This window comes from Bombina bombina, chromosome 2 (assembly GCF_027579735.1).
Source record: "Bombina bombina isolate aBomBom1 chromosome 2, aBomBom1.pri, whole genome shotgun sequence".
NCBI classification, from domain to species: Eukaryota; Metazoa; Chordata; class Amphibia; order Anura; family Bombinatoridae; genus Bombina; species Bombina bombina.
In genome coordinates this window covers 931,893,114-931,920,618 of record NC_069500.1, presented here as the reverse complement: position 1 = coordinate 931,920,618, position 27,505 = coordinate 931,893,114, and the positions used below count along the sequence as shown (strand labels likewise).

The window sequence follows — 27,505 nt, the reverse complement described above, 5'->3', positions numbered from 1 at the left end:
CTCTTACATTCTGCTTTCTCTGGGTTAGCTGTGAGTACCCCCCCAAAAAAAATACTGCTTGTAACAGTAGCTACTCACACACACACAGCTTTTCAGTGTGTTTGCTGTCCATATGAATTAAATATTTTTATATTCAACATATTTTGGAAATACAAGATATATTTAAAATGTGCTCAACCATCAGTAAACGAATAAAAATAAAGCTTTCACACACACTATAGATGGAGGAGTCAAGTCACATTTTACTCTGTTAGGATTCAGATAGAGCATGCAATTTTAAGCAACTTTCCAGTTTACTTATATTATTAGATGTTTGTTCTCATGTTATTCTTTATTGAAAAGCATTTTTACTTATCCTAAGCAGCAGCAATGTATTACAGGAAGATAGCTGGTGGTTGGTGGCAGCACAAATGTGCCTGTTGTCATTGGCTCACCAGATGGGTTCAGCTAGCTCCCAGTTATGTGTTGCTGATACATTTTGATAACAGAAGTAATTTGGAAAATAGTTTAAAACTACATGCTCTGAATATGAAAGTTTAATTTTGACTTTATTGTCCCTTTTTAAATATGCATTTTCTTATTACATGTTAAGAGCATTTTTCAGCCTTAAAATACAATTTAAATATTAAAATAAAGTGCCCAGAGGGTGAGCACAGCTTGCATGTGAATAAAGTGGTTAGTGTAATTACTTTAGAGAATTGGGTTTACGAACATGATTTGGTAGAATAACGGCTTTTCCTGTGCACAGGCCATAACTTGGTTAGTATTTAGATTTTACCCAGTCTGCAGACACTGACATGTGGCAATGAAGAGTGCTGAGTGAAACCTCCTTCTTAGTAGAAATCACAAGAAGCACTGGTGCTCTTTCCTGCCTGGCTGCCGTGTCTAATGGAAGCCTGGCCCAGAGCTCTCTCCCTCATTCCCTGACCCTGTAAAGCATGTGAGTCAGCGCAGCAGGTAGACATCTTCAAGTAAAGGCGCAGAATTTGATTTATAGATGTCTTCAATCTCATGTGGGCACAGCTGGCATAAATGAGCCATATGAAAAATTTCAGTTTATGCTTTTCACCAAAGGCTACAAAAAATACAAAAACAAAGTTAGTTAAGTTTACATGTTCTATCCGAATCATAAAAAATTGGGTTTCATGTCCCTTTAACATTTAGTTTAATTTTTAACTGTTAAAAATCAGCCTTGCCCATTCGGTCACAACATCATACACCCCTTCAATATACCCTCTGGATAAATGTATGTAATGAAGCCAGTCCTCTTTCACAATACTAAATCTGCAATAACCTTACCTACTAAAATAACGCTCCAAGGCTTTAAAGATTGCAATACATTTACATTACTCATTAAATGTTCTAAATTAGAACCTACAAAATCAGGCTGTGTTAACCAGTACAAACTAACCTGTTGTGAAATGTAATATAGACATCAGCTAAAAATGACCTCTAACAGTGTCTTAAAGAGGGATTGTTTGTGCACATTTGTGTGTACGTGTGCAGAGTTGTCATCAAGCAGAACACCCACTTTATGATGCATTTATTGGTTTTCATCATCATCTTGATTATATAAGATATTTAGGACGTTGATCAAAGTTTTGTTATAATATACCGGTACTGTTTATAAGCTGTGCTTTTCATGCTATTAAACAAATAACACATTCTCAATCTCTGCTCTTTTGCCTTATAAAAATAGATTTATTTGGATATACTCTTTGAGATCATTCTTCCTAGATTTCGTAAACCTCCTTCACAAATAAATCTATAAATGCACAATAAAAAGGCACTCATATAGATATTTATTTGTTATTCTTCTGTGTTTAGTGGTCCTTTAAGATTCACCATATAATAATCTTAGATACATAGAAATGTGAGTGAGCGCACAACGGGACCTCAGTAAGGTAACTGTATATAAAAACTTGTTACCTGTGAGAAGGCTGTGAATCGGTATATCCGGTATGTCCGTAGCAATGGAGGTGTGGATGCTTTCCTCCCGGAGAACTGCTGCTGATTGCACTCCAAGCCCTGGTCTGTGAACCAGGTCACATGTAACTAGGCATCCAATGTTAGGCGGAGTGTTAGAGAAGCGCAAGATACTCCTTGTTAAGTAAAAAGTTCCATTTATTAGTAAACACAGGGTAAAAACATATAACAACCTCAGTGGCTGTATAACATAGCACTATAGATAAAACAAGACACAATGTTGCAAAAGATCAGGACCTCATGCAGACATGTTTTGTGCGTTTGCGCACTTGGTAATAATCTTAGGTGGTGGCAGCTTAGAGAGAGTTTAGTGTTGGTGGCATTGAAGGGGAGTTTTGGGCATTTTTTTTCTAGGTCTAGAACAGACTAGAGAGTGTTTGTTTAACCCTTGAATCCACTGATCTAAGACACAGGCTTGTCTGTAATTGCTAAACTGTAACAAATTGTTTAAGATAGAAAGGGTCTGTTAACACTTTCTGTGACAAAATTGGTTAACCCTGTACATCACTACTTGTAGATCACTATGTTACTATGTAACAGTTGGCAACTCTTGGTAGGGGCCTCTACCCACTCATCTGGTCTTTAATTTGCCTCTTAAATCTTACCTTTTGTATATAATACATAGGTTTACAATGCTGCAGAATCTGTTTGGGAGGTTGACTGTGCCCCTTTAAGTTTAGAAGTTACACCTAAAAATAAAAATTCCTATTTCATCCTACTCATATCCAATATTTTCTAGCATCAGAACCCTATTAAAATTCAATAATAAAGGGAAAGGTAACTTTTTTGTAATTATAAGACACTTCCATTGCGTTGCTATAGAATAACACATCAGCCAATAGTTTTCAATAGCCAAACTCCAGCCACCATTTTCATTATTTGAAGATTCAATCTGGGCTTTAATCCACAGACAACAAGGCTTTTTATGGTCATAAAGTTGCTATAGAGTGAATTGTTTTGCAGTTGTTATCTGATATAGCCAATTAGGTGCAGATATGTAGCAGACTTAGCCTTAATAAGTCAGCAGGGTGCATTTCAAGTTCTGAAAATTAGAAATTGCTCAATTTTCAGAGCTAAATTACATGAACGTTGGGCAAAATAAACAAAAAATATATATTGCAAAGTTGTTTCATTACACACAACTAAACAATTTATATAAAAAACTCAAGGTTTTTACTGTCCATTTTATTCTAAACAAAATATTTGCTTTATTTTCCATTTTGGTGGTTAAATGTTTCTGTTTAATGTTTTATTGTTTGTAGTTCAAAGTGTCCAACATATTTAAAAAAACAAAAAAAAAAAAACAAACATATAATAATTATTCAAAATATAATGTGATCATAATATAATTTCTTTTAACTGTTTGAGTGTGATTATCCTGGCTGTATGCACTGGATCCTGCCCTTTAATTTGATGCTTTATTTGGCCATCTTATCCCTTTATCTTCTGCAGTAGTCATTTTATATATTTGCTGGTGTTTATTTCTTTTTGCCGTCAAAAAATCTTGGAATACTAAGGGTGGAAGTGACAGACACACCAGATTCTGCTAAAAACTACATGTACAATGGTACACATTAAGCAGCGTTCACTTATTCATCAGGCTGAATTATTTAACAGCTTCAGAACAGTGCAATTTCCAGTGTTATGCAGTTCTACATGAGTAGTTGTTTTAAAGAACTATTTATTTGTTTGTTTTGCTGTTGTATTAACAAAGTTTTCATTTTGTGTATTACACATATTATAAATCATTTGGCCGGGATAACCATCTACACCATTCATAACAGTTGCAACAAGTACTCATTAGCATTAATTATCCATGTAGCTAACAGCTAAAAACAGAAATTGTTTGCTTCTTTTTACACTGTCATTAACAGCATTACCATGTGTTTTGCTAAAAAAAATATTTATATATGTATGTATGTGTGTGTGTATATATATATGTGTGTGTGTGTGTGTGTATGTATATATATATATATATATATATATATATATATATATATATATATATATAAATATATATACAGGGAGTGCAGAATTATTAGGCAAGTTGTATTTTTGAGGATTCATTTTATTATTGAACAACAACCATGTTCTCAAGGAACCCAAAAAACTCATTAATATCAAAGCTGAATAGTTTTGGAAGTAGTTTTTAGTTTGTTTTTAGTTATAGCTATTTTAGGGGGATATCTGTGTGTGCAGGTGACTATTACTGTGCATAATTATTAGGCAACTTAACAAAAAACAAATATATACCCATTTCAATTATTTATTTTTACCAGTGAAACCAATATAACATCTCAACATTCACAAATATACATTTCTCCTGTTAAGTGTGGTCAGTCCACGGGTCATCATTACTTCTGGGATATTAACTCCTCCCCAACAGGAAGTGCAAGAGGATCACCCAGCAGAGCTGCTATATAGCTCCTCCCCTCTAAGTCACACCCAGTCATTCTCTTGCACCCAACTAATAGATAGGATGTGTGAGAGGACTGTGGTGATTATACTTAGTTTTTATATCTTCAATCAAAAGTTTGTTATTTTAAAACAGCACCGGAGTGTGTTGTTCCTTCTCAGGTAGAATTTGAAGAAGAATCTACCTGAGTTTTTTGTATGATTTTAGCCGGCGTAGTTAAGATCATTTTGCTGTTCTCGGCCATCTGAGGAGTGAGGTAAACTTCAGATCAGGGGACAGCGGGCAGGTTCACCTGCAATGAGGTATGTAGCAGCATATTATTTTCTGAGGAATGGAATTGACTGAGAAAATACTGCCAATACCGATATAATGTAAGTTCAGCCTTAAATGCAGTAGTAGCAACTGGTATCAGGCTGTCATGTATGTATATTTACATTTCAGTATTCTGGGGAATGGCACTTCACTGGGATAATACTGTATGCATAACATTTTTTTAGCCTAACTTGCAGTGGGAACGACTAGCAACAGGCTTTCTAATGACACTTCATTTATTGATGTTAAACGTTTTGCTGGCATGTTAAATCGTTTAATTATCTGAGGTACTGGGTGAAAAATTGTTTTGGGCACTGTTTTTTTCCACTTGGCGGTAGTTTTATTTAATTTAAGACAGTTTACTGATCTCCCTCACTGATGTGTGTGAGGGGGAGGGGCCTATTTTGGCGCTTTTGCTACGCATCAGAAATTCAGTCACAAGTCTGTTTTTCTTCCCTGCATGATCCGGTTCGTCTCTACAGAGCTCAAGGGTCTTCAAAAATTATTTTGAGGGAGGTAATCACTCACAGCAGACCTGTGAGATTGTGCTTTGACTGTGATAAAAACGTTTTTATTATGTACATTTTTTCTGCTATGTAAGGGTTTGTTATTCATTACTATGGGAGCAATCCTTTGCTAAATTGTGTTTTTACCGGAAAGAATTTGAATTTATAATTTCTCCGGTTCATTGTTACTCAACTGTCATAACTTTTTTCTGTGCTTCTTAAAGGCACAGTACGTTTTTCATATTACTTGAAAATTGAGTTGAAAAGTATTTCCAAGTCTGCTAGTTTATTGCTAGTGTGTTAAACATGTCTGACTCAGAGGAATATCTCTGTGCTATATGTGCTAAAGCCAAAGTGGAGCCCAATAGAAATTTATGTACTAATTGCATTGATGCTACTTTAAATAAAAGTCAATCTGTACAAATTGAACATCATTCACCAAACAACGAGGGGAAAGTTATGCCGACTAACTTGCCTCACGTGTCAGTACCTGCATCTCCCGCTCGGGTGGTGCGTGATATTGTAACGCCGAGTACTTCAGGGCGGCCATTACAAATCACATTACAGGACATGGCTAATGTTATGACTGAAGTTTTGTCTAAATTACCAGAACTTAGAGGTAAGCGTGATCACTCTGGGGTGAGAACAGAGTGCGCTGATAATAATAGGACCATGTCAGATACTGCGTCACAATATGCAGAACATGAGGACGGAGAGCTTCAATCTGCAGGTGACGGTTCTGATCCCAATAGAGTGGATTCAGACATTTCTAACTTTAAGTTTAAGCTTGAAAACCTCCGTGTACTGCTAGGGGAGGTATTAGCGGCTCTGAATGATTGTAACACCGTTGCAATCCCAGAGAAATTATGTAGGCTGGATAGATACTATGCGGTACCGGCGAGTACTGACGTATTTCCTATACCTAAGAGGCTTACAGAGATAATTACTAAGGAGTGGGATAGGCCCGGTGTACCCTTTTCCCCCCCTCCTGTATTTAGAAAAATGTTCCCAATAGACGCCACCACACGGGACTTATGGCAGACGGTCCCTAAGGTGGAGGGAGCGGTTTCTACTCTGGCTAAGCGTACCACTATCCCAGTGGAGGATAGCTGTGCCTTTTCAGATCCAATGGATAAAAAATTAGAGGGTTACCTTAAGAAAATGTTTGTGCAACAAGGTTTTATATTGCAACCCCTTGCATGTATTGCGTCTGTCACGGCCGCGGCCGCTTTTTCGTCCGACTCTCTGGAAGAGACTCTTGACTCAATAACTATAGATGAGATTTCAAACAAGCTTAAAACTCTTAAGCTAGCTAATTCATTTGTTTCAGATGCCGTAGTACATTTAACTAAACTTACGGCTAAGAATTCCGGATTCGCCATTCAGGCACGCAGAGCACTGTGGCTAAAATCCTGGTCAGCTGACGTTACTTCTAAATCTAAATTACTTAACATACCTTTCAAAGGGCAGACCTTATTCGGGCCCGGTTTGAAAGAAATTATCGCTGACATTACTGGAGGTAAGGGCCATGCTCTACCTCAAGACAGAGCCAAACCTAGGGCTAGACAGTCTAATTTTCATTCCTTTCGTAATTTCAAGGCAGGAGCAGCATCAACTTCCTCTGCACCAAAACAGGAAGGAGCTGTTGCTCGCTACAGACAAGGCTGGAGACCCAACCAGTCCTGGAACAAGGGCAAGCAGGCCAGAAAACCTGCTACTGCCCCTAAGACAGCATGAAGTGAGGGCCCCCAATCCGGGAACGGATCTAGTGGGGGGCAGACTTTCTCTCTTCGCCCAGGCTTGGGCAAGAGATGTCCAGGATCCCTGGGCGTTAGAGATCATATCTCAGGGATATCTTCTGGACTTCAAATCCTCTCCCCCAAAAGGGAGATTTCATCTGTCAAGGTTGTCAACAAACCAAATAAAGAAAGAGGCGTTTCTACGCTGTGTACAAGATCTTTTACTAATGGGAGTGATCCATCCGGTTCCGCGGTCGGAACACGGACAGGGGTTTTACTCAAATCTGTTTGTGGTTCCCAAGAAAGAGGGAACCTTCAGACCAATCTTGGATTTAAAGATCCTAAACAAATTCCTAAGAGTTCCATCGTTCAAAATGGAAACTATTCGGACAATCCTACCCATGATCCAAAAGGGTCAGTACATGACCACAGTGGATTTAAAGGATGCTTACCTTCACATACCGATTCACAAAGATCATTACCGGTATCTAAGGTTTGCCTTCCTAGACAGGCATTACCAGTTTGTAGCTCTTCCATTCGGATTGGCTACGGCTCCAAGAATCTTCACAAAGGTTCTGGGTGCTCTTCTGGCGGTACTAAGACCGCGAGGAATTTCGGTAGCTCCGTACCTAGACGACATTCTGATACAAGCTTCAAGCTTTCAAACTGCCAAGTCTCATACAGAGTTAGTACTGGCATTTCTAAGGTCGCATGGATGGAAGGTGAACGAAAAGAAGAGTTCTCTCTTTCCACTCACAAGAGTTCCCTTCTTGGGGACTCTTATAGATTCTGTAGAAATGAAGATTTACCTGACAGAAGACAGGTTAACAAAGCTTCAAAATGCATGCCGTGTCCTTCATTCCATTCAACACCCGGCAGTGGCTCAATGCATGGAGGTGATCGGCTTAATGGTAGCGGCAATGGACATAGTACCCTTTGCACGCCTACATCTCAGACCGCTGCAATTGTGCATGCTAAATCAGTGGAATGGGGATTACTCAGATTTGTCCCCTACTCTGAATCTGGATCAAGAGACCAGAAATTCTCTTCTATGGTGGCTTTCTCGGCCACATCTGTCCAGGGGGATGCCATTCAGCAGGCCGGATTGGACAATTGTAACAACAGACGCCAGCCTACTAGGTTGGGGCGCTGTCTGGAATTCTCTGAAGGCTCAGGGATCATGGACTCAGGAGGAGAGTCTCCTGCCTATAAACATTCTGGAATTGAGAGCAGTTCTCAATGCTCTTCTGGCTTGGCCCCAGTTAACAACTCGGGGGTTCATCAGGTTTCAGTCGGACAACATCACGACTGTAGCTTACATCAACCATCAAGGAGGGACAAGAAGCTCCCTAGCGATGATGGAAGTATCAAAGATAATTCGCTGGGCAGAGTTTCACTCTTGCCACCTGTCAGCAATCCACATCCCGGGAGTGGAGAACTGGGAGGCGGATTTCCTAAGTCGTCAGACTTTTCATCCGGGGGAGTGGGAACTTCATCCGGAGGTCTTTGCCCAAATACTTCGACGTTGGGGCAAACCAGAGATAGATCTCATGGCGTCTCGACAGAACGCCAAGCTTCCTTGTTACGGGTCCAGATCCAGGGATCCGGAAGCGGTCCTGATAGATGCTTTGACAGCACCTTGGACCTTCGGGATGGCTTATGTGTTTCCACCCTTCCCGATGCTTCCTCGATTGATTGCCAGAATCAAACAGGAGAGAGCATCAGTGATTCTTATAGCGCCTGCGTGGCCACGCAGGACCTGGTATGCAGATCTAGTGGACATGTCATCCTGTCCACCTTGGTCTCTGCCTCTGAGACAGGACCTTCTAATTCAGGGTCCTTTCAAACATCAAAATCTAATTTCTCTGAAGCTGACTGCTTGGAAATTGAACGCTTGATTTTATCAAAGCGTGGTTTTTCGGAGTCAGTTATTGATACCTTAATACAGGCTAGGAAGCCTGTTACCAGAAAGATTTACCATAAAATATGGCGTAAATACTTACATTGGTGCGAATCCAAGAGTTACTCATGGAGTAAAGTTAGGATTCCTAGGATATTATCCTTTCTACAAGAAGGTTTAGAAAAGGGTTTATCTGCTAGTTCCTTAAAGGGACAGATCTCAGCTCTGTCCATTCTTTTACACAAGCGTCTGTCAGAAGTTCCAGACGTTCAGGCTTTTTGCCAGGCTTTGGCCAGGATTAAGCCTGTGTTTAAAACTGTTGCTCCACCATGGAGCTTAAATTTAGTTCTTAACGTTTTACAGGGTGTTCCGTTTGAACCCCTTCATTCCATTGATATCAAGCTGTTATCTTGGAAAGTTCTGTTTTTAATGGCTATTTCCTCGGCTCGGAGAGTCTCTGAGTTATCTGCCTTACATTGTGATTCTCCTTATCTGATTTTTCATTCAGACAAGGTAGTTCTGCGTACTAAACCTGGGTTCTTACCTAAGGTGGTCACTAACAGGAATATCAATCAAGAGATTGTTGTTCCATCCTTGTGTCCTAATCCTTCTTCAAAGAAGGAACGTCTTCTACACAATCTGGATGTAGTCCGTGCTCTGAAATTTTATTTACAGGCAACTAAAGATTTTCGACAAAGTCTTCCCTGTTTGTCGTTTATTCTGGTCAGAGGAGAGGTCAAAAAGCTTCTGCTACCTCTCTCTCTTTTTGGCTTCGTAGCATAATACATTTAGCTTATGAGACTGCTGGACAGCAGCCTCCTGAAAGAATTACAGCTCATTCTACTAGAGCTGTGGCTTCCACTTGGGCCTTTAAGAATGAGGCCTCTGTTGAACAGATTTGCAAGGCTGCAACTTGGTCTTTTCTTCATACTTTTTCCAAATTTTACAAATTTGACACTTTTGCTTCTTCGGAGGCTGTTTTTGGGAGAAAGGTTCTTCAGGCAGTGGTTCCTTCCGTATAAGATCCTGCCTGTCCCTCCCGTCATCCGTGTACTTTAGCTTTGGTATTGGTATCCCAGAAGTAATGATGACCCGTGGACTGACCACACTTAACAGGAGAAAACATAATTTATGCTTACCTGATAAATTCCTTTCTCCTGTAGTGTGGTCAGTCCACGGCCCGCCCTGTTTTTTATGGCAGGTCTAAATTTTTTTCTCCTTTCTCGTTGGTTCTCGGTCGAATGACTGGGTGTGACGTAGAGGGGAGGAGCTATATAGCAGCTCTGCTGGGTGATCCTCTTGCACTTCCTGTTGGGGAGGAGATAATATCCCAGAAGTAATGATGACCCGTGGACTGACCACACTACAGGAGAAAGGAATTTATCAGGTAAGCATAAATTATGTTTTCTGACATTCAAAAACAAAAACAAATCAGTGACCAATATAGCCACCTTTCTTTGCAAGGACACTCAAATGCCTGCCACCCATGGATTCTGTCAGTGTTTTGATCTGTTCACCATCAACATTGCGTGCAGCAGCAACCACAGCCTCCCAGACACTGTTCAGAGAGGTGTACTGTTTTCCCTCCTTGTAAATCTCACATTTGATGATGGACCACAGGTTCTCAATGGGGTTCAGATCAGGTGAACAAGGAGGCCATGTCATTAGATTTTCTTCTTTTATACCCTTTCTTGCCAGCCACGCTGTGGAGTACTTGGACGCGTGTGATGAAGCATTGTCCTGCATGAAAATCATGTTTTTCTTGAAGGATGCAGACTTCTTCCTGTACCACTGCTTGAAGAAGGTGTCTTCCAGAAACTGGCAGTAGGACTGGGAGTTGAGCTTGACTCCATCCTCAACCCGAAAAGGCCCCACAAGCTAATCTTTGATGATACCAGCCCAAACCAGTACTCCACCTTCACCTTGCTGGCATCTGAGTCGGACTGGAGCTCTCTGCCCTTTACCAATCCAGCCACGGGCCCATCCATCTGACCCATCAAGACTCACTCTCATTTCATCAGTCCATAAAACCTTAGAAAAATCAGTCTTGAGATATTTCTTGGCCCAGTCTTGACGTTTCAGCTTGTGGTGGTCGTCTTTCAGCCTTTCTTACCTTGGCCATGTCTCTGAGTATTGCACACCTTGTGCTTTTGGGCACTCCAGTGATGTTGCAGCTCTGAAATATGGCCAAACTGGTGGCAAGTGGCATCTTGGCAGCTGCATGCTTGACTTTTCTCAGTTCATGGGCAGTTATTTTGCGCCTTGGTTTTTCCACACGCTTCTTGCGACCCTGTTGACTATTTTGAATGAAACGCTTGATTGTTCGATGATCACGCTTCAGAAGCTTTGCAATTTTAAGAGTGCTGCATCCCTCTGCAAGATATCTCACTATTTTTGACTTTTCTGAGCCTGTCAAGTCCTTCTTTTGACCCATTTTGCCAAAGGAAAGGAAGTTGCCTAATAATTATGCACACCTGATATAGGGTGTTGATGTCATTAGACCACACCCCTTCTCATTACAGAGATGCACATCACCTAATATGCTTAATTGGTAGTAGGCTTTCGAGCCTATACAGCTTGGAGTAAGACAACATGCATAAAGAGGATGATGTGGTCAAAATACTAATTTGCCTAATAATTCTGCACTCCCTGTATATATATATGTATATGTATATATATATATATATATATATATATATATATATATGTGTGTGTGTATATGTATATATATATATATATATATATATATATATATATGTGTATGTATATATATATATATATATATATATATATATATGTGTGTGTGTATATATGTATATATATATATATATATATATATATATATATATATATATATATGATCAATACAAATATTTGCATAGGAAACTAACACATCTAGGCAAAATTCCACGCTTACTTTTCCCCAGAAATACTCCATATACAATGTTACCAATGCACAGGAGAATTCTGGGTAAGATATGCAAATTAAATATGCAAATTCTAATTTTTTTTGCTTCAAATACTGTTTTAACACAGCGATCCTTTTAACGGGATTATTGCAGCAATACAGAAATCACTCACTAGACAGCCTGTTTCGTTCTTTTTAGAACTCGTCAGTGGGAGATAGATTTCTGGTTATGTGTATATATATATATATATATATATATATATATATATAAAAATTATTTTATTATTATTTATGAAATATGTTGCTAACACCTTTAGGGTGATAGGCAGTGTTCCCTCTAAGGCCAGTTTTGTGAGTGCTCCAGCAGTGAAACGGTTAATTAGAGCAATTGACAAGCACTACACAATGCAGACTGCAAGGTGTGTTTCCCTTACCACTGCTTCACTGCTGTGCCGCTCACAAAACTGTCCTTAGAGTTAACACTGGTGGTAGGTATTCCAGAGATTCAATGATGGGTGATGTTGACGTGTTCTGAGGTGTTATTTGGTTGCACCTGGCAGGAGTTAAAATTATATGTAGCTGTGATGACTAAGCCTATCTGTCCAGCTGTCACTATGTGAGGTGTGGGCATGAAGGGGTTAATAGCACTCAGCTTCTGGTTCCTTTACACCTTTACCTCTACAAAGGACCTAAAGGGACACTACATTAAGCCCCAAATCCTGCATACACCACCCCAGATTAACAATGCTGCCACCACCAAGAGTTTTTAATAAGGGTGTCTTGGAAATCCCAATAACTTACACGACTAACAATTAGGTAACGTGCCTTTTAACCATGTCTCTTCAGAATGTGAATTCAGATATTAGAGCCCAAAGACAGAATTAGATTACTATATGTTTAATAACAAAAGACAAATACAGGTTACACAGTACCAAATTACAAAAACAGAAGACATACAAAAACAAGAATAAATGCAAAGATACAGTTCTTTAAAATAAAATAAAATGGAACATAAACTAAAGACAGTACCTACACTTATTACCACACTTTCAAAAGGGTATGTGGGAACCTCCTTTAGATGTTACTTCTTCTGTCCCAGGCAAGTTCTGAATACTTTTTCTGTAACATTAAATTATATCTCAGAGTCTCCCTTTGTCTTGTCAAGACCACCGCCCTTGTCTTAATTTACGATCATTTAACCACGTATAGCAAGGCCTTAAACCATGGTACCAAGAGATAGCAGGCACCAGGAAGGGAGGGGGGTCTTTAGAGCACTGCATTCTTTAACACACACACAGATGTTACACAAAGAAAGAACACTTCAGATTAACCCTGGCAATGCTGAGACACCATACCACCTCTGCTGGGTAGCTGTTCCAAGAATTAAAGGACCAGTCAACACTGTAGATTTGCATAATCAACAAATGGAAGATAACAAGACAATGCAATAGCACTTAGCCTGAACTTCAAATGAGTAGTAGATTTTTTTTTCTGACAATTTTAAAAGTTGTCTTTTTCCCACTCCCCCTGTACCATGTGACAGCCACCAGCCAATCACAAATGCATACACGTACCATGTGACAGCAATCAGCCATTCACAAATGCATACACACTTATTTTTGCACATGCTCAGTAGGAGCTGGTGACTCAAAAAGTTTAAATATAAAAAGACTGTGCACATTTTGTTAATGGAAGTAAATTAGAAAGTTGTTTAAAATTGCATGCTCTATCTGAATAATGAAAGTTTAATTTTGATTGAGTGTCCCTTTAACTACCCCTCATGAGTGTATCATGACAGTAGCAAAAAACAAAAACCACTTTGCAGTATTATGCATTCCGTATTCTGTTCCCCTTTCCTCTTATTTAATTCTGAAAATTGTGTGCTTTCCAATTCCTTTAAATGGAAGTGCAGATCACAATCATTGGTTGCACAATTTAGTGACCCATTTATAATTGTCCCTAAATGTAATTCAGGCATGGCTTTGAATCTATCTATCTGTTTCATTTTCCGTTTAGGAAACCTGGACGAAGGATACATCTCCTATACAGGATTATTAGCGTAATTGTTATCTCTCTATTGTGAAAAGATGGATGCAGGATTTACATTATCTGATCTTACTATGTCCAGCTCTAAACAGCATATCTAAGCATTGTTCATTGCATCATTTGCAACAGTATGTTCACCCCAATGCTAATATCTCAGCTTTCACAGTGCTGTGTGGTTGCAGTGTTCTGTGTATATCAGTGTCACAAGTGACATTGCCACTGAGCGTCCAAACTCTTGTTAACTCTATGGATGCCTGAGAGGGTTTTACCATAAGTTGAAGCCTTCACTACAATGAAAAGTGTTAAAGGGACATGAAACCCCACATTTTTATTTCATGAATCAGATAGAGCATGCAATTTTAAACAACTTTCTAATTTACTTCTGAAATAAAATGTTTTTTTTTTTAGTTCTCTTTTTATCTTTTGTTTAAAAGCAGAGATGTAAGCTCAGGAGTGTGCACGTGTTTGGAGCAGCACTATATGGCAGCAGTTTTGCAAGAATGTTATTCTTTTGCAAGAGCACTTGATGGCAGCACTATTCCCTGCCATTTAGTGCTCCAGCCACCTACCTGGGTATCTCTTCAACAAACAATACCATTGGGATTTAAGCGAATTTGATAATAGAAGTAAATTGAAAAAAAATAATACATTTTTAATTTGTATGCTCTGTTTGATTTACAGAATAAATTGTTTGGGTTCATATACCTTTAACAACTCCTGATACTTACTTTATCATAAAGTTGCCACTCACCTATTAATCAAGATTCTAGATTTGTGTTATTTCTGCAGAGAAAGCTGGCTTTGCCTGTGAGATCTTTACCCATGATATTGCGGCCACAATACTATTAATTAATATTCTGTAGCCATAACAGTCCATATGGGTGATCTAGTTAGGGCACTCTAATCAAAGTGTATTGGTTTGCAGTTCTTTTCTGCTGAAGTAAATTAAGGAAAGATATGTAGCAGGGTTAGCTTTAAGAAGTGTGTAGTGAGCCTTTTCAATTCTGAGATTAATTAAATATACAACTTTCAGAGTTAAATTACATTAAAAATGGGCAAAATAAATGAAAGTATATTGCAATGTTGTTTTAATATGTATAACAATATTAAAATCTCAAGTTGTTTACTGTCCCTTTAAGATGTTTGCTGTTATTAGATCTTTTGTTCTGACTCATATTTTTCCCCAGATAATGTTGCTAGGTTTTACTTGATGAACAGCACACTTGCTATCAAATCTACAATTCTTATTTTATATATGCGCCATTGTGTATATATAGTTTTACATCTGGCTCTCAAATGTCCCGGTTATGCCTATTGTAGAAATCTAGACAAGTATTATTATACATTGATTCAGATATGCAAAATTAACTTAAAGCAACTAAATGCAACACAGGTAATGAATTTAATAAGTAAAAGCTTACAGTTTGTAAACAATTCTCAGAATAATCTATTGGAAACAAATGTAGCTACATTCTTTGTAGAGAGTATTGTGAGTCATTTATGTTTGGTTCTCATTAAATAAATGCAGGGAACTTATATACACTTTACCATTATTACCTTCTCGTTCTGTTTATACATCTTAATGGAAGCTCAATATTGCTCCAAACTGTGGTTCTTGCAATCATGATGTTTTGTTTGGTGAAATTAGGTATTCTACAAGAAACTTCTAATGAATGTTTGCCTCTGTGGAAAGTGGGTGGGCATTAAATGGAAGTTTTAAATTTCTCAGAAAATACTGCTCATTTAAAAATTCAAATTAAAGGGATACTACCCCAAAAATTATTTCATGATTCAGATAGAGCATACAATTTTAAACAACTTTCCAATTTATTTCTATTATCAAATTTGATTATTGTCTCTTTATATTTTTTTTTTTAAAAAGCAGCAATGCATTACTGGGAGCGAGGTAATGCATTGAGTGAGCCAGTAAAATGAGGCATATATGTACAGCCACCAATTAGCAGATCCTGAGCCTAACTGGTATCCTTTTTTTGCAAAGGATGCCAAGAGAAAAAAACTAAATAGATAATAGAAGTAAATTGGAAAGTTGTTTAAAGTCAATGCTCTGTCTGAATCATAGAATAAAACAATTGGGTTTTATATCCCTTAAAGCAACTTTCTAAGTTACTCCTATTGTTAATTTTTCTTCGTTCTCTTGATATCTTTATTTGAAAAAGCAGGAATGTAAGCTTAAGAGCCAGCCCACTTTTGGTAAGCACCTGGGTAGTGATTGGTGGCTAAATGTAGCCACCAATCGGCAAGCGCTTCCTAGGTCCTGAACCAAAACTGGGCCGGTTGCTAACCTTACATTCCTGCTTTTCAAATAAAGATCGCAAGAGAATGAAGATTTTTTTTAAAAAATAGGAGTAAATTAGAAAGTTGCTTAAAATTGCATGCTCTATCTGAATTATGAAAGAAAAATTTGGGTTTAGTATCACTTTAAGTGTTATTGCATTGTCGATTTACTAATAGTTTGTTGATTGTGCAATTCTCACTAAAATTGCACTATGGCATTCTATCGTAGCACACTGAGTGATTTGTTTAAATTAATCTGCACAAATTAAGTCACTTTAAAAATGTAGGCTACATCCTCTTGACAGAGAAGACAATATAAATCATACAACATAATCATTCCCTGTGTCAGGTTTGTGAAATAAATGTGTGGCTAAACATGGCTCATGTTACTGAACTTATACTGATTAATTTGAAATATGAAACGGATGTCAGTAATCACCATATTCTGAATAATTCTAGTTATTTGATCGTTAGAATTGGTCAATGTATATAGACATAATAATGTGATTAATAGGAACATTCATCTCCTAGGTGTTCTCATGTTGTTGGCATGGCAGTAATCTTGTTGATTAAACAGTATTTGGCCAACCTACTGTGCTTACATTTCATTTACACTATTAAAGGAGATCCCTTGGAGCAGTGATTTTTAACCTTTTTTTTGCCGTGGCACACTTTTTTACATTAAAAAATCCTGTGGCACACCACCATCCCAAAATTTTAAAAAAATCAGACATTGTAGCCTAATACAGCATATATATATACACATACGCACAAACACACACATACTGTATGTATTGTGCTGTTATGCCATGCCTCCTACAAACTACCCCTGCACTGGGAGTAAAAACAAGCAAAGTTTAAAAAATATGTCACACTGTTGTCAGTCTGCCGTGGCACACCTGAGGATCTCTCACGGCACACTAGTGTGCCACGGCACACTGGTTGAAAAACACTGCTTGGAGAAATAAAAAGCAGTGTTGCTTGTTCTTTCAATCCTATCACATTATTCGGCATCAATGTAATTCCACATTTTCTTCACATGTTTAGTAAGAGAGCACATCCATTTGCAATGTCGAGATCTGATTTATTTATTTATATTGTAATGGAAAAAGAGCTGCTTTGTTATGGACAGAATTGGTTTGACACTTTTGATATACAAAGCAGCCTGATATGGTTGATACCAAATCACCTACATCCTGCTGCTGAACTATATTTATGAGCAGGCTTTTTCAGTGGAGTTACTACAGACGGCAAAGAGAACCTATGACATGCCTGCCATCTTGTTAGCCTGACAATTACTGATAAAGCTTTGGTTTCTGTGTATTTGAAGATAACAACAAAGACAATATAACCCTTTTCTTCAATGTTATCATGTTTAGATTAAGGCTTCCTATCAAAGGAGACTCGCTGTATTTATTATTTTGTTCTCCAACCTGTAAATTTCTGAATGGCTTTCATTGAATTTATAACAAATGCCTGTGCTATTTTGTTTTCCAGATAATATGCATGTCTCATTGGCAGAGGCCTTGGAGGTACGGGGAGGGCCATTACAGGAAGAAGAATTATGGGCTGTACTGAGCCAAAGTGCCGAAAGCCTGCAAGAGCTATTGAGAAAAGGTACCAGTATTTAATTTGCCAGTTTTCTTTGTTTTTCTTTATAATTTTTTTTAATTGAATATTCTGATTGCGATTTTAATTGCAATTTTATTAAACTATTTTAAAACATCAAATTTGCATTAAAATGCATTTAGTTATTCAAAACAGTGGCTTGTTTCCCTTGCAGTATGCACTGCAGAGGGAATAGGCCGGAGAAAAGAGCACCGTCATTCCGCCACTTTCTTTGTCTGTGCACATTGCAGGACTGGAGCAACAAACCATGAGACAAGTAAAATGGCGGCAGTAGCGTTACGTGCTGCGACACTGATGTGTGATACTTCCTGGTCCACCTTCTTGGAGGAGCATTAATTGTACTTATGCCACTTTAACCCTGGGATATAAAAAAACCTACAACCAAGTGCATAGCACTTTTTGCAGTCCTCTTTTGAAGGCATTAAAGTGACATTTAGGTTCCTGTTATAGGTTATAGTTCCTGTAAAACAGATGTTCCTGTACTAAGGAAAAAAGTAAACAAAACCATTTTTTTTTTACACATGAGCAGGAGATCTCTGTCCACCATTATAGAATCGTGTTTATCAGTCAATGCGCAATCGGTCCTTAAAGGGACAGTCTAGTATAAATTAAACTTTCATTATTCAGATAGGACTTTTAATCGACTTTCCAATTTACTTTTATCATCAAATTTGCTTTTTTCTCTTGGTATTCTTAGTTTAAACTAAACCTAGGTAGGCTCATATGCTAATTTCTAAGCCTTTGAGGGCTGCCTCTTATCACATGCTTTTTAAATCTCTTTTCAACACAAAGAGACAGAAAGTACACGTGGGCCATATAGATAACACTGTGTTCAGGCACAGGGGGTTATTTAAGATTTAGCACAAAACAATGCTAAATGCAAGACAATAGATAATAAACAGTCACAGTCATGTGATCAGGGGGCTGGAAGAAGGTTCCTAGATACAAGGTAATCACAAAGGTAAAAAGTATATTAATATAACTGTGTTGGTTATGCAAAACTGGGGAATGGGTAATAAAGGGATTATCTATCTTTTAAAACAATAACAATTCTATGGTTGACTGTCCCTTTAAAGTGAAGGTCAATTTTGATGAATTAGTGCCTGGTTTTTAATAACCCTATTAAATACAAGGGCACTTTAATTCATCAAAATTGACATTTCACTTGTTTTCTTCAAAAACTTACCTTTTAATCCTGGCAGCCACTCCAGTGCTTCCCTCGGCCGTCAGAAGCCTCTGCAGAGGTCAGAAATGATGAATCCGGCTTCCTCCAATCACGGCTTCCACTCTCCGGGGGAATCTTGGCCTGTTGCGACGCCGTGATTGGAGGAAGCCAGATTCGTCATTTTGCACCCTCAAAGACGGCTTGCGATGGGCGGAGGAAGTGCTGGAGCGGCTGCCAGGATTAAAAGGTAAGTTTTTGAAGAAAACACTTGGAATGTCAATTTTGATGAATTAAAGTGCCCTTGTTTTTAATAGGATTATTAAAAACCGTGCATTAATTCATCAAAATTGACCTTCACTTTAATGCTCAGTTGTACAAAGACGTGCACTTGCTGTTGGCTTTAAATTCAAAGTTAACATCTTCAATAGAAATAGTATTTAAGTAACATTTTTAATGTCCCTAAATAGTGCTTTACCATATGCATATTATAAACATTTTTTACTATTTAAAGGGCCACTAAACCCATAATCTTTCTTTCATGATTCAGATAGAACATACTAATTTAAACAACATTACAATTTACTTCTATTATTTATTTTGCTTCGTTTTTTAGATATCCTTATTTGAAGAAAAAGCAATGCACATGGGTGAGCCAATCACATGAGGCTTCTATGTGCAGCAACCAATCAGCAGCTACTGAGCATATCTAGATATGCTTTTCAGCAATGAATATCAAGAGAATAAAACATATTAGATAATAGAAGTAAATTAGAAAGATGTTTAAAAATGCATTCTCTTTCTAAATCGTGAAAGAAAAAATGTGGGTATCATAGCCCTTTAATGTCACTTTAAATCTCACCTTTGCAGAGAAAAATTACATCTTAAAAGTTCTTGTAGATTCTACTAGTGCATTTATAGGCAAATCAGATCAGTGTAAACATTGTTAAAGTGACATTCAACAGTTTTAAGTTTGTAATATAAAATGTTAAATTATGTTTGGTTAAAAAAAAAAAAAGTAAAAAACTTTGCAATATACTTTCATTATTTATTTTATCCCCATATCCTGATTTTAACTCAGGAAATTGTAGGTTTTGTCAATATCACCGAGTTTCTGGGTGCCGCCATTTTTGAACCTAGGGTTTCTAATTTTTCTGCTGAGGACATTTAGGGACAAATATAAAATAACCATATAACACACGGTGGGACTCCAGAGGAATCTTATTTGGTTTAGACTATTGTTTTTTTAAGCACTTTTTTTTTTTTTTTTAAAGGGTTTGTGTTAAGCAAACCACCAAATAATTGTTAACATTCTTTATATCTTGTTATGTGTCTAGAGCATATGATGTCAGTTTTATTTGACATTTATGTAAAGCCAAAGGTGGCTAATGCAAAACCTCACCATGCCAAACCCAAACTGGTCCCACCATTCCTCCTACTTAATTACGTACAATAAGAATGTTGTTGTGTTAAGGGTGTATTTTCTGTTTATGACATGCTATGTCTTGCACTATGTAAACTAGAATATTTCTTAGTCTGATTATGCAGTAGACACTGTATTTAGCAAACATAATAATTATAGTTTTGTATTATGCTCCTCTTTAACATCTATGAAGGGGTAAAACACAGGGGTGAAACACTTAGGTAAATTTCCCTTGCATATCCTAAACCGGACAAGGCTGATCAGCCAATCACAAACAACAGTCACACAACACTGCCATGCACTGGCTTTCTACAAGGAAATAAACACCGCACTAGACCATTATGTTGCATTTTAAGTTAAAGGAACAGGAAACCCCAAACTTTTCTTTCATGATTTGGATAGAACATACAATTTTAAACAACTTTTAAATCTACTTCTGTTATCAAATTTGCTTCATTATCTTGTTATCCTTTGCTGAAGGAACAGCATTGCACTACTGGCAGCTAGCTGAACACTTCTAGTTAGCCAATCACAAGAGACACATTTGTGCAGGCACCAATCGGCACCTAGCGCCTACTAGTGTAGGATATGTGTGTATTCTTTTACAACAAGGGATACCAAAAGAACAAAGCACATTTGAAAATAGAAGTTAATTTAAAAGTGTCTTAAAAGGACATGCTATATCTGAATCATGCAGGTTTAATTTTGACTTTCCTATCCTTTTAAATATAATATTTTATATGTCAAATTCCTAAAGAGAGACTCTGTTTAGTTACTACTAATGCCGTTGGTCTGTAATAAAACATTTTAATTAACTTGTAGCAAGTAACATTCTTTGTTTTCATCCCTCCTCATCTTCTAAGCTAAGGTTTTGGGTCACACAAGTCTCATGACATACTGGTTGAGTATCACAGCATGTAAAGATTAGCATACAAATAAGCACATATATTGGTAAAAAAATTAAAGCTTTAAAATGACCAACTCATTGACAATATTTGTGATTTGCTAGAAAGATATATCTGTTGATCAGTTCATTTAAAAAAATAAAATTATATGTATGCTTATAAATGGACTCAACTTCAGATTTTCTAATTTAACATGTTTTTAATATTCTAGCAGGAATCTGAATAGCAATTTGTATTTGTAAAGGCTATTATCACCTGATATAATGGTTAATAAACCTTTTCCATCTTAATATGAGGAGAGTCCACGGCTTAATTCCTTACTTGTAGGAATACAGAACCTGGCCACCAGGAGGAGGCAAAGACACCCCAGCCAAAGGCTTAAATACCTTCCCCACTCCCCTCAACCCCCAGTCATTCTTTGCCTTTCGTCACAGGAGGATGGCAGAGAAGTGTTGAAAGATTCGGAGTAGTCTCTTATGGAGGGTAGTACTCTTTGGCATGGGACTGGAGTTTTAAGTAGTCTTGTCAGCCTCTCAGTGAGAGCATTGATGAATGTTAGGGTCAGGAGGATGCAGGGAGAGTCTTTCTGCGAAACCATCCAGACTCATATTAACATCTCCTAAGCAATCAGTGTTGACGAGTTTCACTGCCTGCTTCTATCACTCAAGTCCATGCCAGGTGTGATGCTACAAGACTGTCAAACTTGAGAGGCTGTGTGTCTGTTACACGGCTATGATTCCGGTAATATCGTTTAATTTTTTTCATATGATAAAGCAAGAAGACAGGGTCACAGTGTAACTCCTTTTATCTGTATGGAATCAAGGGTTAATATCTCTGGAAGGGGATTACTGAACAGGGGAGGTTTATGCATGATTTGCTTTCTTATGTTTTATGCTGCGACATGTGTGAGATGAGGCTCTGGCAGATGTGGGAACATTCAGGGGTTTTTTTCCTTTCGTTTTTGGATCACTGTGCAGCCTGTCAGTTTGGTGTGCTTTCCTTCCTGCAGCAGGGGTGGTCCTGCATGGCACTCCATGTGACCGGGTGTGTTACAGGAGACCGTGCGGGTTACAGGAGACAAAGCGGTTTCTCTGTGGGGCTTGGGTCATAGGAGTTGGTGAGTGCCCCAGACATTGGGGGTATAAAGGTGCCATTTATATTTTTCTATAGTCCACTTGATAACGTAAGCTATGGAGGACTCTGATGCATTAGAGGGTACTCTCTTTTCCTAAATCTAATACCTGTTTTTATTGTGAGGAGGCTACGGTATACCCGCCTGCTTAATTATGTTTGATAAGGTACTTATATCTAAGAAACCCAAGATGTTTAGTACCACTGAGCCGTGCACCTCTGAGGGGTCTCCGTCTCACGAGGTGCGTTCCCTGCAATCATCTCCTACTACACATGCAGCTCCCCATTGCATGCAGCTCCCCATTGCACTATTAAGCCTCCTTTGGGAGGGGCTCTCTTACCGCCAGACTTTACTGAACAGTTGCAAATGGCAGTGTCTGCGGCCTTCAGTGCTTTACCTCATTCTGCTAAGTGCACGCGAAAGGTTAAATACTGCTATCCTTTCCAGGGGTTATCTACCAACTTGATGGATTTATCTGATACAAAATTATCCGCCGATGAAGACTCCTCTGATACTTCAGAGGAGGATCTTTCTGGGTCGGAATCGGCTTCCTCTAAGCCTCCTGCTGCGGAGGAACCAGACTTTAGATTTAGGATAGAGCACTTACGCTGTCTGTTAAAGGAAGTGTTGGCTACGTTAGAAGTTTCCTGAACCTAAGTTGCCCGAGGAACCTTCTATTCCTAAGCTTGATAAGGTTTACGTGGACAGGGTGGTGCCACAAACTTTCCCGGTTCCCATTAAGATGGCAAATATTATTAAGAATGAATGGGAAAACTCTGATCCTATTTTTCACCTTCCTCTTCCTTTAAGAAATTGTTCCTGACTCCCAATTAGAGTTGTGGATGTCTGTCCCTAAGGTGGATGGAGCTATCTCCACACTGGCTAAGTGCACCACTATCCCGCTTGAGGATAGTTCATCGTTTAAGAAACCTGTGGATAAGAAGCTTGAAACTCTGTTGAGAAAGATGTTTCAGCACACGGGATATTTATTTCAGCCTGCAGCGGCGGTGGCTGCGTTAGCTGGAGCCACTACCTGTTGGTGTGACTCGCTATCGGAGATGATCGAGGTGGAGACTCACCTCCATGTAATCCAGGAAAGAATTAAGGCTTTGAGGGTAGCTAATTCTTTTATTTGCGATGCAAACATTCAGATTATTCGCCTGAATGCCAAGACATCAGGTTTTTCTGTCCTTGCCCGGAGGGCTCTGTGGCTGAAGTCTTGGTCTGCTAACATGACTTCAAAATCTAGATTGCTTTCTCTTCCATTTAAGGGGAAGGTTCTTTTTGGTCCAGAACTGGACTCTATCATATCCACGGTCATGGGGGGCAAGGGTGCCTTTTTACCGCAGGATAAGAAGAACAAACCTAAAGGACAGGGGCCTAATTTTCGTCCCTTTCGTTCGGATAAACCCAACGCCAGCAACCCGCTGCGAAGCCTGATCAGTCCAATGGAACTTGGAAACCATCTCAGTCTTGGAATAAGTCCAAGCAGAATAAGAAGCTGCAGAGACAAAATCAGCATGAAGGGGCAGCCCCCAATCCGTAGCTGGACCGTTTGAGGCAGACTATCTCACTTTGCGGAGGATGGCTGGGAGACGTGCAAGACCCTTGAGTTCTGGAGGTCATTGCTCAGGGTTACAGGATAGGCTTCAAATCTCATCCTCCCAGGGGCAGATTTCTCTTATCAAACCTGTCTTCAAGACCAAAAAAATTAGCTTTTCTAGGATGCGTGACAGATCTCTCCTCCCTAGGAGGGATTGTACCAATACCTCTAACAGAAAGAGCTCTGGGATACTACTCAAACCCTTTTGTGGTCCAAAAGTGCTTAAACAAGTTTCTGTCGTGCCATCTGTTGATTCTGCCCATAGTTCAAGAGGGACAGTTCATCACTACGATAGACTTGAAGGATGCTTACCGTCATGTGCCAATATACAAGGATCACTTCAAGTTCTTAAGATTCACTTTTCTAGACCAACTCTTCCAGTTTGTAGCTCTTCACTTTGGGCTGGCTACTGCTACAAGAGTCTTTATGAAGGTTCTGGGAGCTCTGCTCGCAGTGGTGAGATCCAGAGGTATTGCAGTAGCGCCTTATTTGGACGACATCATGGTCCAGGCTCCGTCCTGCTGCCTGGTAGAAGACTATTCGAGTGCTCTTCTAATTCTTCTTCAATCTCATGGATGGAAGATAAACTTAGGAAAGAGTTCTCTGGTTCCCAGTACCAGAGTGGAATTCCTGGGCACGATAATAGATTCCATATCTATGAGGATATTCCTTACAGACCAGAGACGTTGCAAAATTACTTCCAATTGTCTTGCCTTCCAGACCTCCTTAAGGCCATCTGTGGCCCAGGGCATGGAGGTGATTGGACTCATGGTGTCCAGCATAGATATCATTCCATTCGCCAGGTTTCACCTCAGACCTCTTCAGCAGGCGATCACTCTGATCTATCACAACAGATTTCTCTGGACAACCGGTCGAAAGAATCGTTCTCTTGGTGGCTCTATCCAGATCGCCTGTCTCAGGGGACATCCTTCTTGTGACTATCCTGGGAAATTGTGACTATGGACACAAGTCTGTCAGGATGGGTAGCTGTTTGGGGCGCCAGGAAGGCGCAGGGATGATGGACTTGGGAGGAATCTTTTCTCCCAATCAACATTCTGAGCCTTCGAGCGATCTTCAATGCTCTGAAGGTTTGGCCTCTTCTGGGTTTGACCCAGTTTATCAGATTTCAATCTGACAACTTTACCTCTGTGACCTACATCAACCATCAGGAGGAACAAGAAGCTCCCTAGCCATGAGGGAAGTATCTCGGATTCTGGACTAGGCGGAGGCACACAACTGTTCGCTGTCAGCAATCCACATTCCGGCTGTGGACAACTGGGAAGTGGATTTTCTCAGCAGACAATCCTTTCATCCAGGGGAATGGTCTCTCCATCCTGAGGTGTTTGCCGAAATTTACAACAGATGCTGGATGTCGTAGATCTATCTCTTAGCGTCCAGACTCGACACCAAACTACCCAGATGCAGGTCGAGGTCCAGGGATCCTCAGGCAGAGCTTATAGATGCCTTAGCGATTCCCTGGGGATTAAACCTAGTTTACATTTTTCCTCTGTTACCACTTCTTCCTCGAGTAGTGGCCCGCATCAATCAGGAGCAAGCCTTGACTATTCTAATTGCTCCATCATGGCTGTGAAGGATGTGGTTTACGGACCTGGTGGGGATGTCGTCATCTCCTCCATGGAGGTTACCTTGTCGCAGAGATCTGCTGGAACAGGGTACCTTTGTTCATCAAAATCTAGATTCTCTGAGGCTGACTGCATGGAGATTGAACACCTAGTCTTAACCAAGATAGGGTTTTCGGAGAAAGTGATTGATACTCTCATTCAAGCTAGAAAGCCGGTCACCCGTCGCATCTATCATAAGGTCTGGAGGACCTACTTATTCTGGTGTGAAGAACGTGGATTCCCTTGGCATAATGTCAAGTTGTCCAGGATTCTTTCCTTTCTTCAAGATGGTTTAGAGAAGGGACTTACCGCAAGTTCTTTAAAGGGACAGATTTCATCTTTCTGTGCTATTGCACAAGAGCCTCGCTGAGCTTCCTGATATTCAGTCTTTTGTTCAGGCTCTGTCTAGAATCAAGCCTATATTTAGACATTCCGCACCTCCTTGGAGTTTAAATTAGGTTCTTAAGGTTCTGCAGAGGGTTCCGTTTGAGCCCATGCTTTCAGTGGACATTAAGTTACTTTCTTGGAAGGTTCTTTTTCTATTGGCTATTGCTTCAGCACGCAGAGTCTCTGAGCTGGCGGCCTTGCAATATGAGCCTCCTTACCTGGTATTTCATGCTGATAAGGCTGTTCTTCGCACTGGGTTGTGGGTTGTGTCTGAACGCAACATCAATCAGGAGATTGTGGTTCCTTCCTTGTGTCCTAATCCTTCCTCCTCAAAGAAACAATATCTTCATAATTTGGATGTGGTTCGGGCTTTGAAATTCTATCTTCAGGCTATGAAGGTTTTTAGACGGACTTCGGCATTGTTTGTTGTCTATTCTAGGAAGCGCAGAGGGCAGAAGGCTTCTTCCACTTCCCTATCTTTTTGGTTCAGGGGCATTATCCACTTAGCATATGAGACAGTGGGACATAAGCCTCCTCAGAGGATTATGGTTCATTCAACTAGAGCTGTTGCTTCTTCTTGGGCCTTCAAGAATGAGGCCTCTATGAAGCAGATTTGTAGGGCGGCTACCTGGTCCTCCTTACATACTTTTTCAAAGTTTTAGAAATTTGACGTGTTTGCTTTGGCTGAAGCGGCTTTTGGGAGAGAGGTTTTGCAGGCTGTGGTGCCCTCAGAATAGGGTCCGCCTCTCTTTTTACCCTCCCGTTTTTCATTCAGTGTTCTCTAGAGCTTGGGTATATGTTTCCCACAAGTGAGGAATGAAGCCGTGTACTCTCTTCATATTAAGATGGAAAACATAAATTATGCTTACCTGATAATTTCATTTCCATCTGTATGAGGAGAGTCCACGGCCCCCACCCGTTTTCTCTGTTGGGTGGACCAAAATTTTTGTTTGTTCTTCTGGCACCATTTACACCCTGATATGTCTCCTACTGTTCCTTGTTCCCTCGGCAGAATGACTGGGGGATGAGGGGAGTGGGGGAGGTATTTAAGCCTTTGGCTGGGGTGTCTTTGCCTCCTCCTGGTGGCCAGGTTCTGTATTCCCACAAGTAAGGAATGAAGCCATGGACTCTCCTCATACAGTTGGAAATTAATGTATCAGGTAAGCATAATTTATGTTTTTTCCATCATCCATTCATTCTTTTGTTTAATATATAGAGCCCGATTTTCTCCATTTAAAGTGACAGTCTACACCTTAGTCATCTTAAAGTCTTACCTTCAATTAACCTGCAAATAACCCCCTGCTCCCTTTGTATATCATGCAGCAGGAACAGTAAAACAAAGTCATTTTAAAATTAATAGTGTTTTTGGCCAGTTTGAAAGGGCTGCTAAGTTTAGCCCCCTGATGATATCATGATCTGGGCTGCTTATGGCATCCAATCACAAAAGACTCACTAGTTGGATCCAACAGACTGTCAATGCTATTCAGGAGAGTGCCTAGATGGCAGCCATTTTAAACTGGCCAGAAGCACTATT

General features: G+C 39.4%; 1 protein-coding gene across 2 annotated transcripts in view; it reads left to right on the top strand.

The window, feature by feature from the left end:
* Nucleotides 1-27,505, top strand: part of PTPN13 (protein tyrosine phosphatase non-receptor type 13) — a 565,956-nt gene that overhangs the window by 148,660 nt on the left and 389,791 nt on the right. For both annotated transcript variants that reach the window (XM_053703380.1, XM_053703379.1), the window contains exon 2: nucleotides 17,606-17,725. In XM_053703380.1, coding sequence (XP_053559355.1) covers nucleotides 17,611-17,725 — 115 coding nt within the window. In that variant the 5' untranslated portion in view covers nucleotides 17,606-17,610. The remainder of the gene's footprint in view (nucleotides 1-17,605; nucleotides 17,726-27,505) is intronic.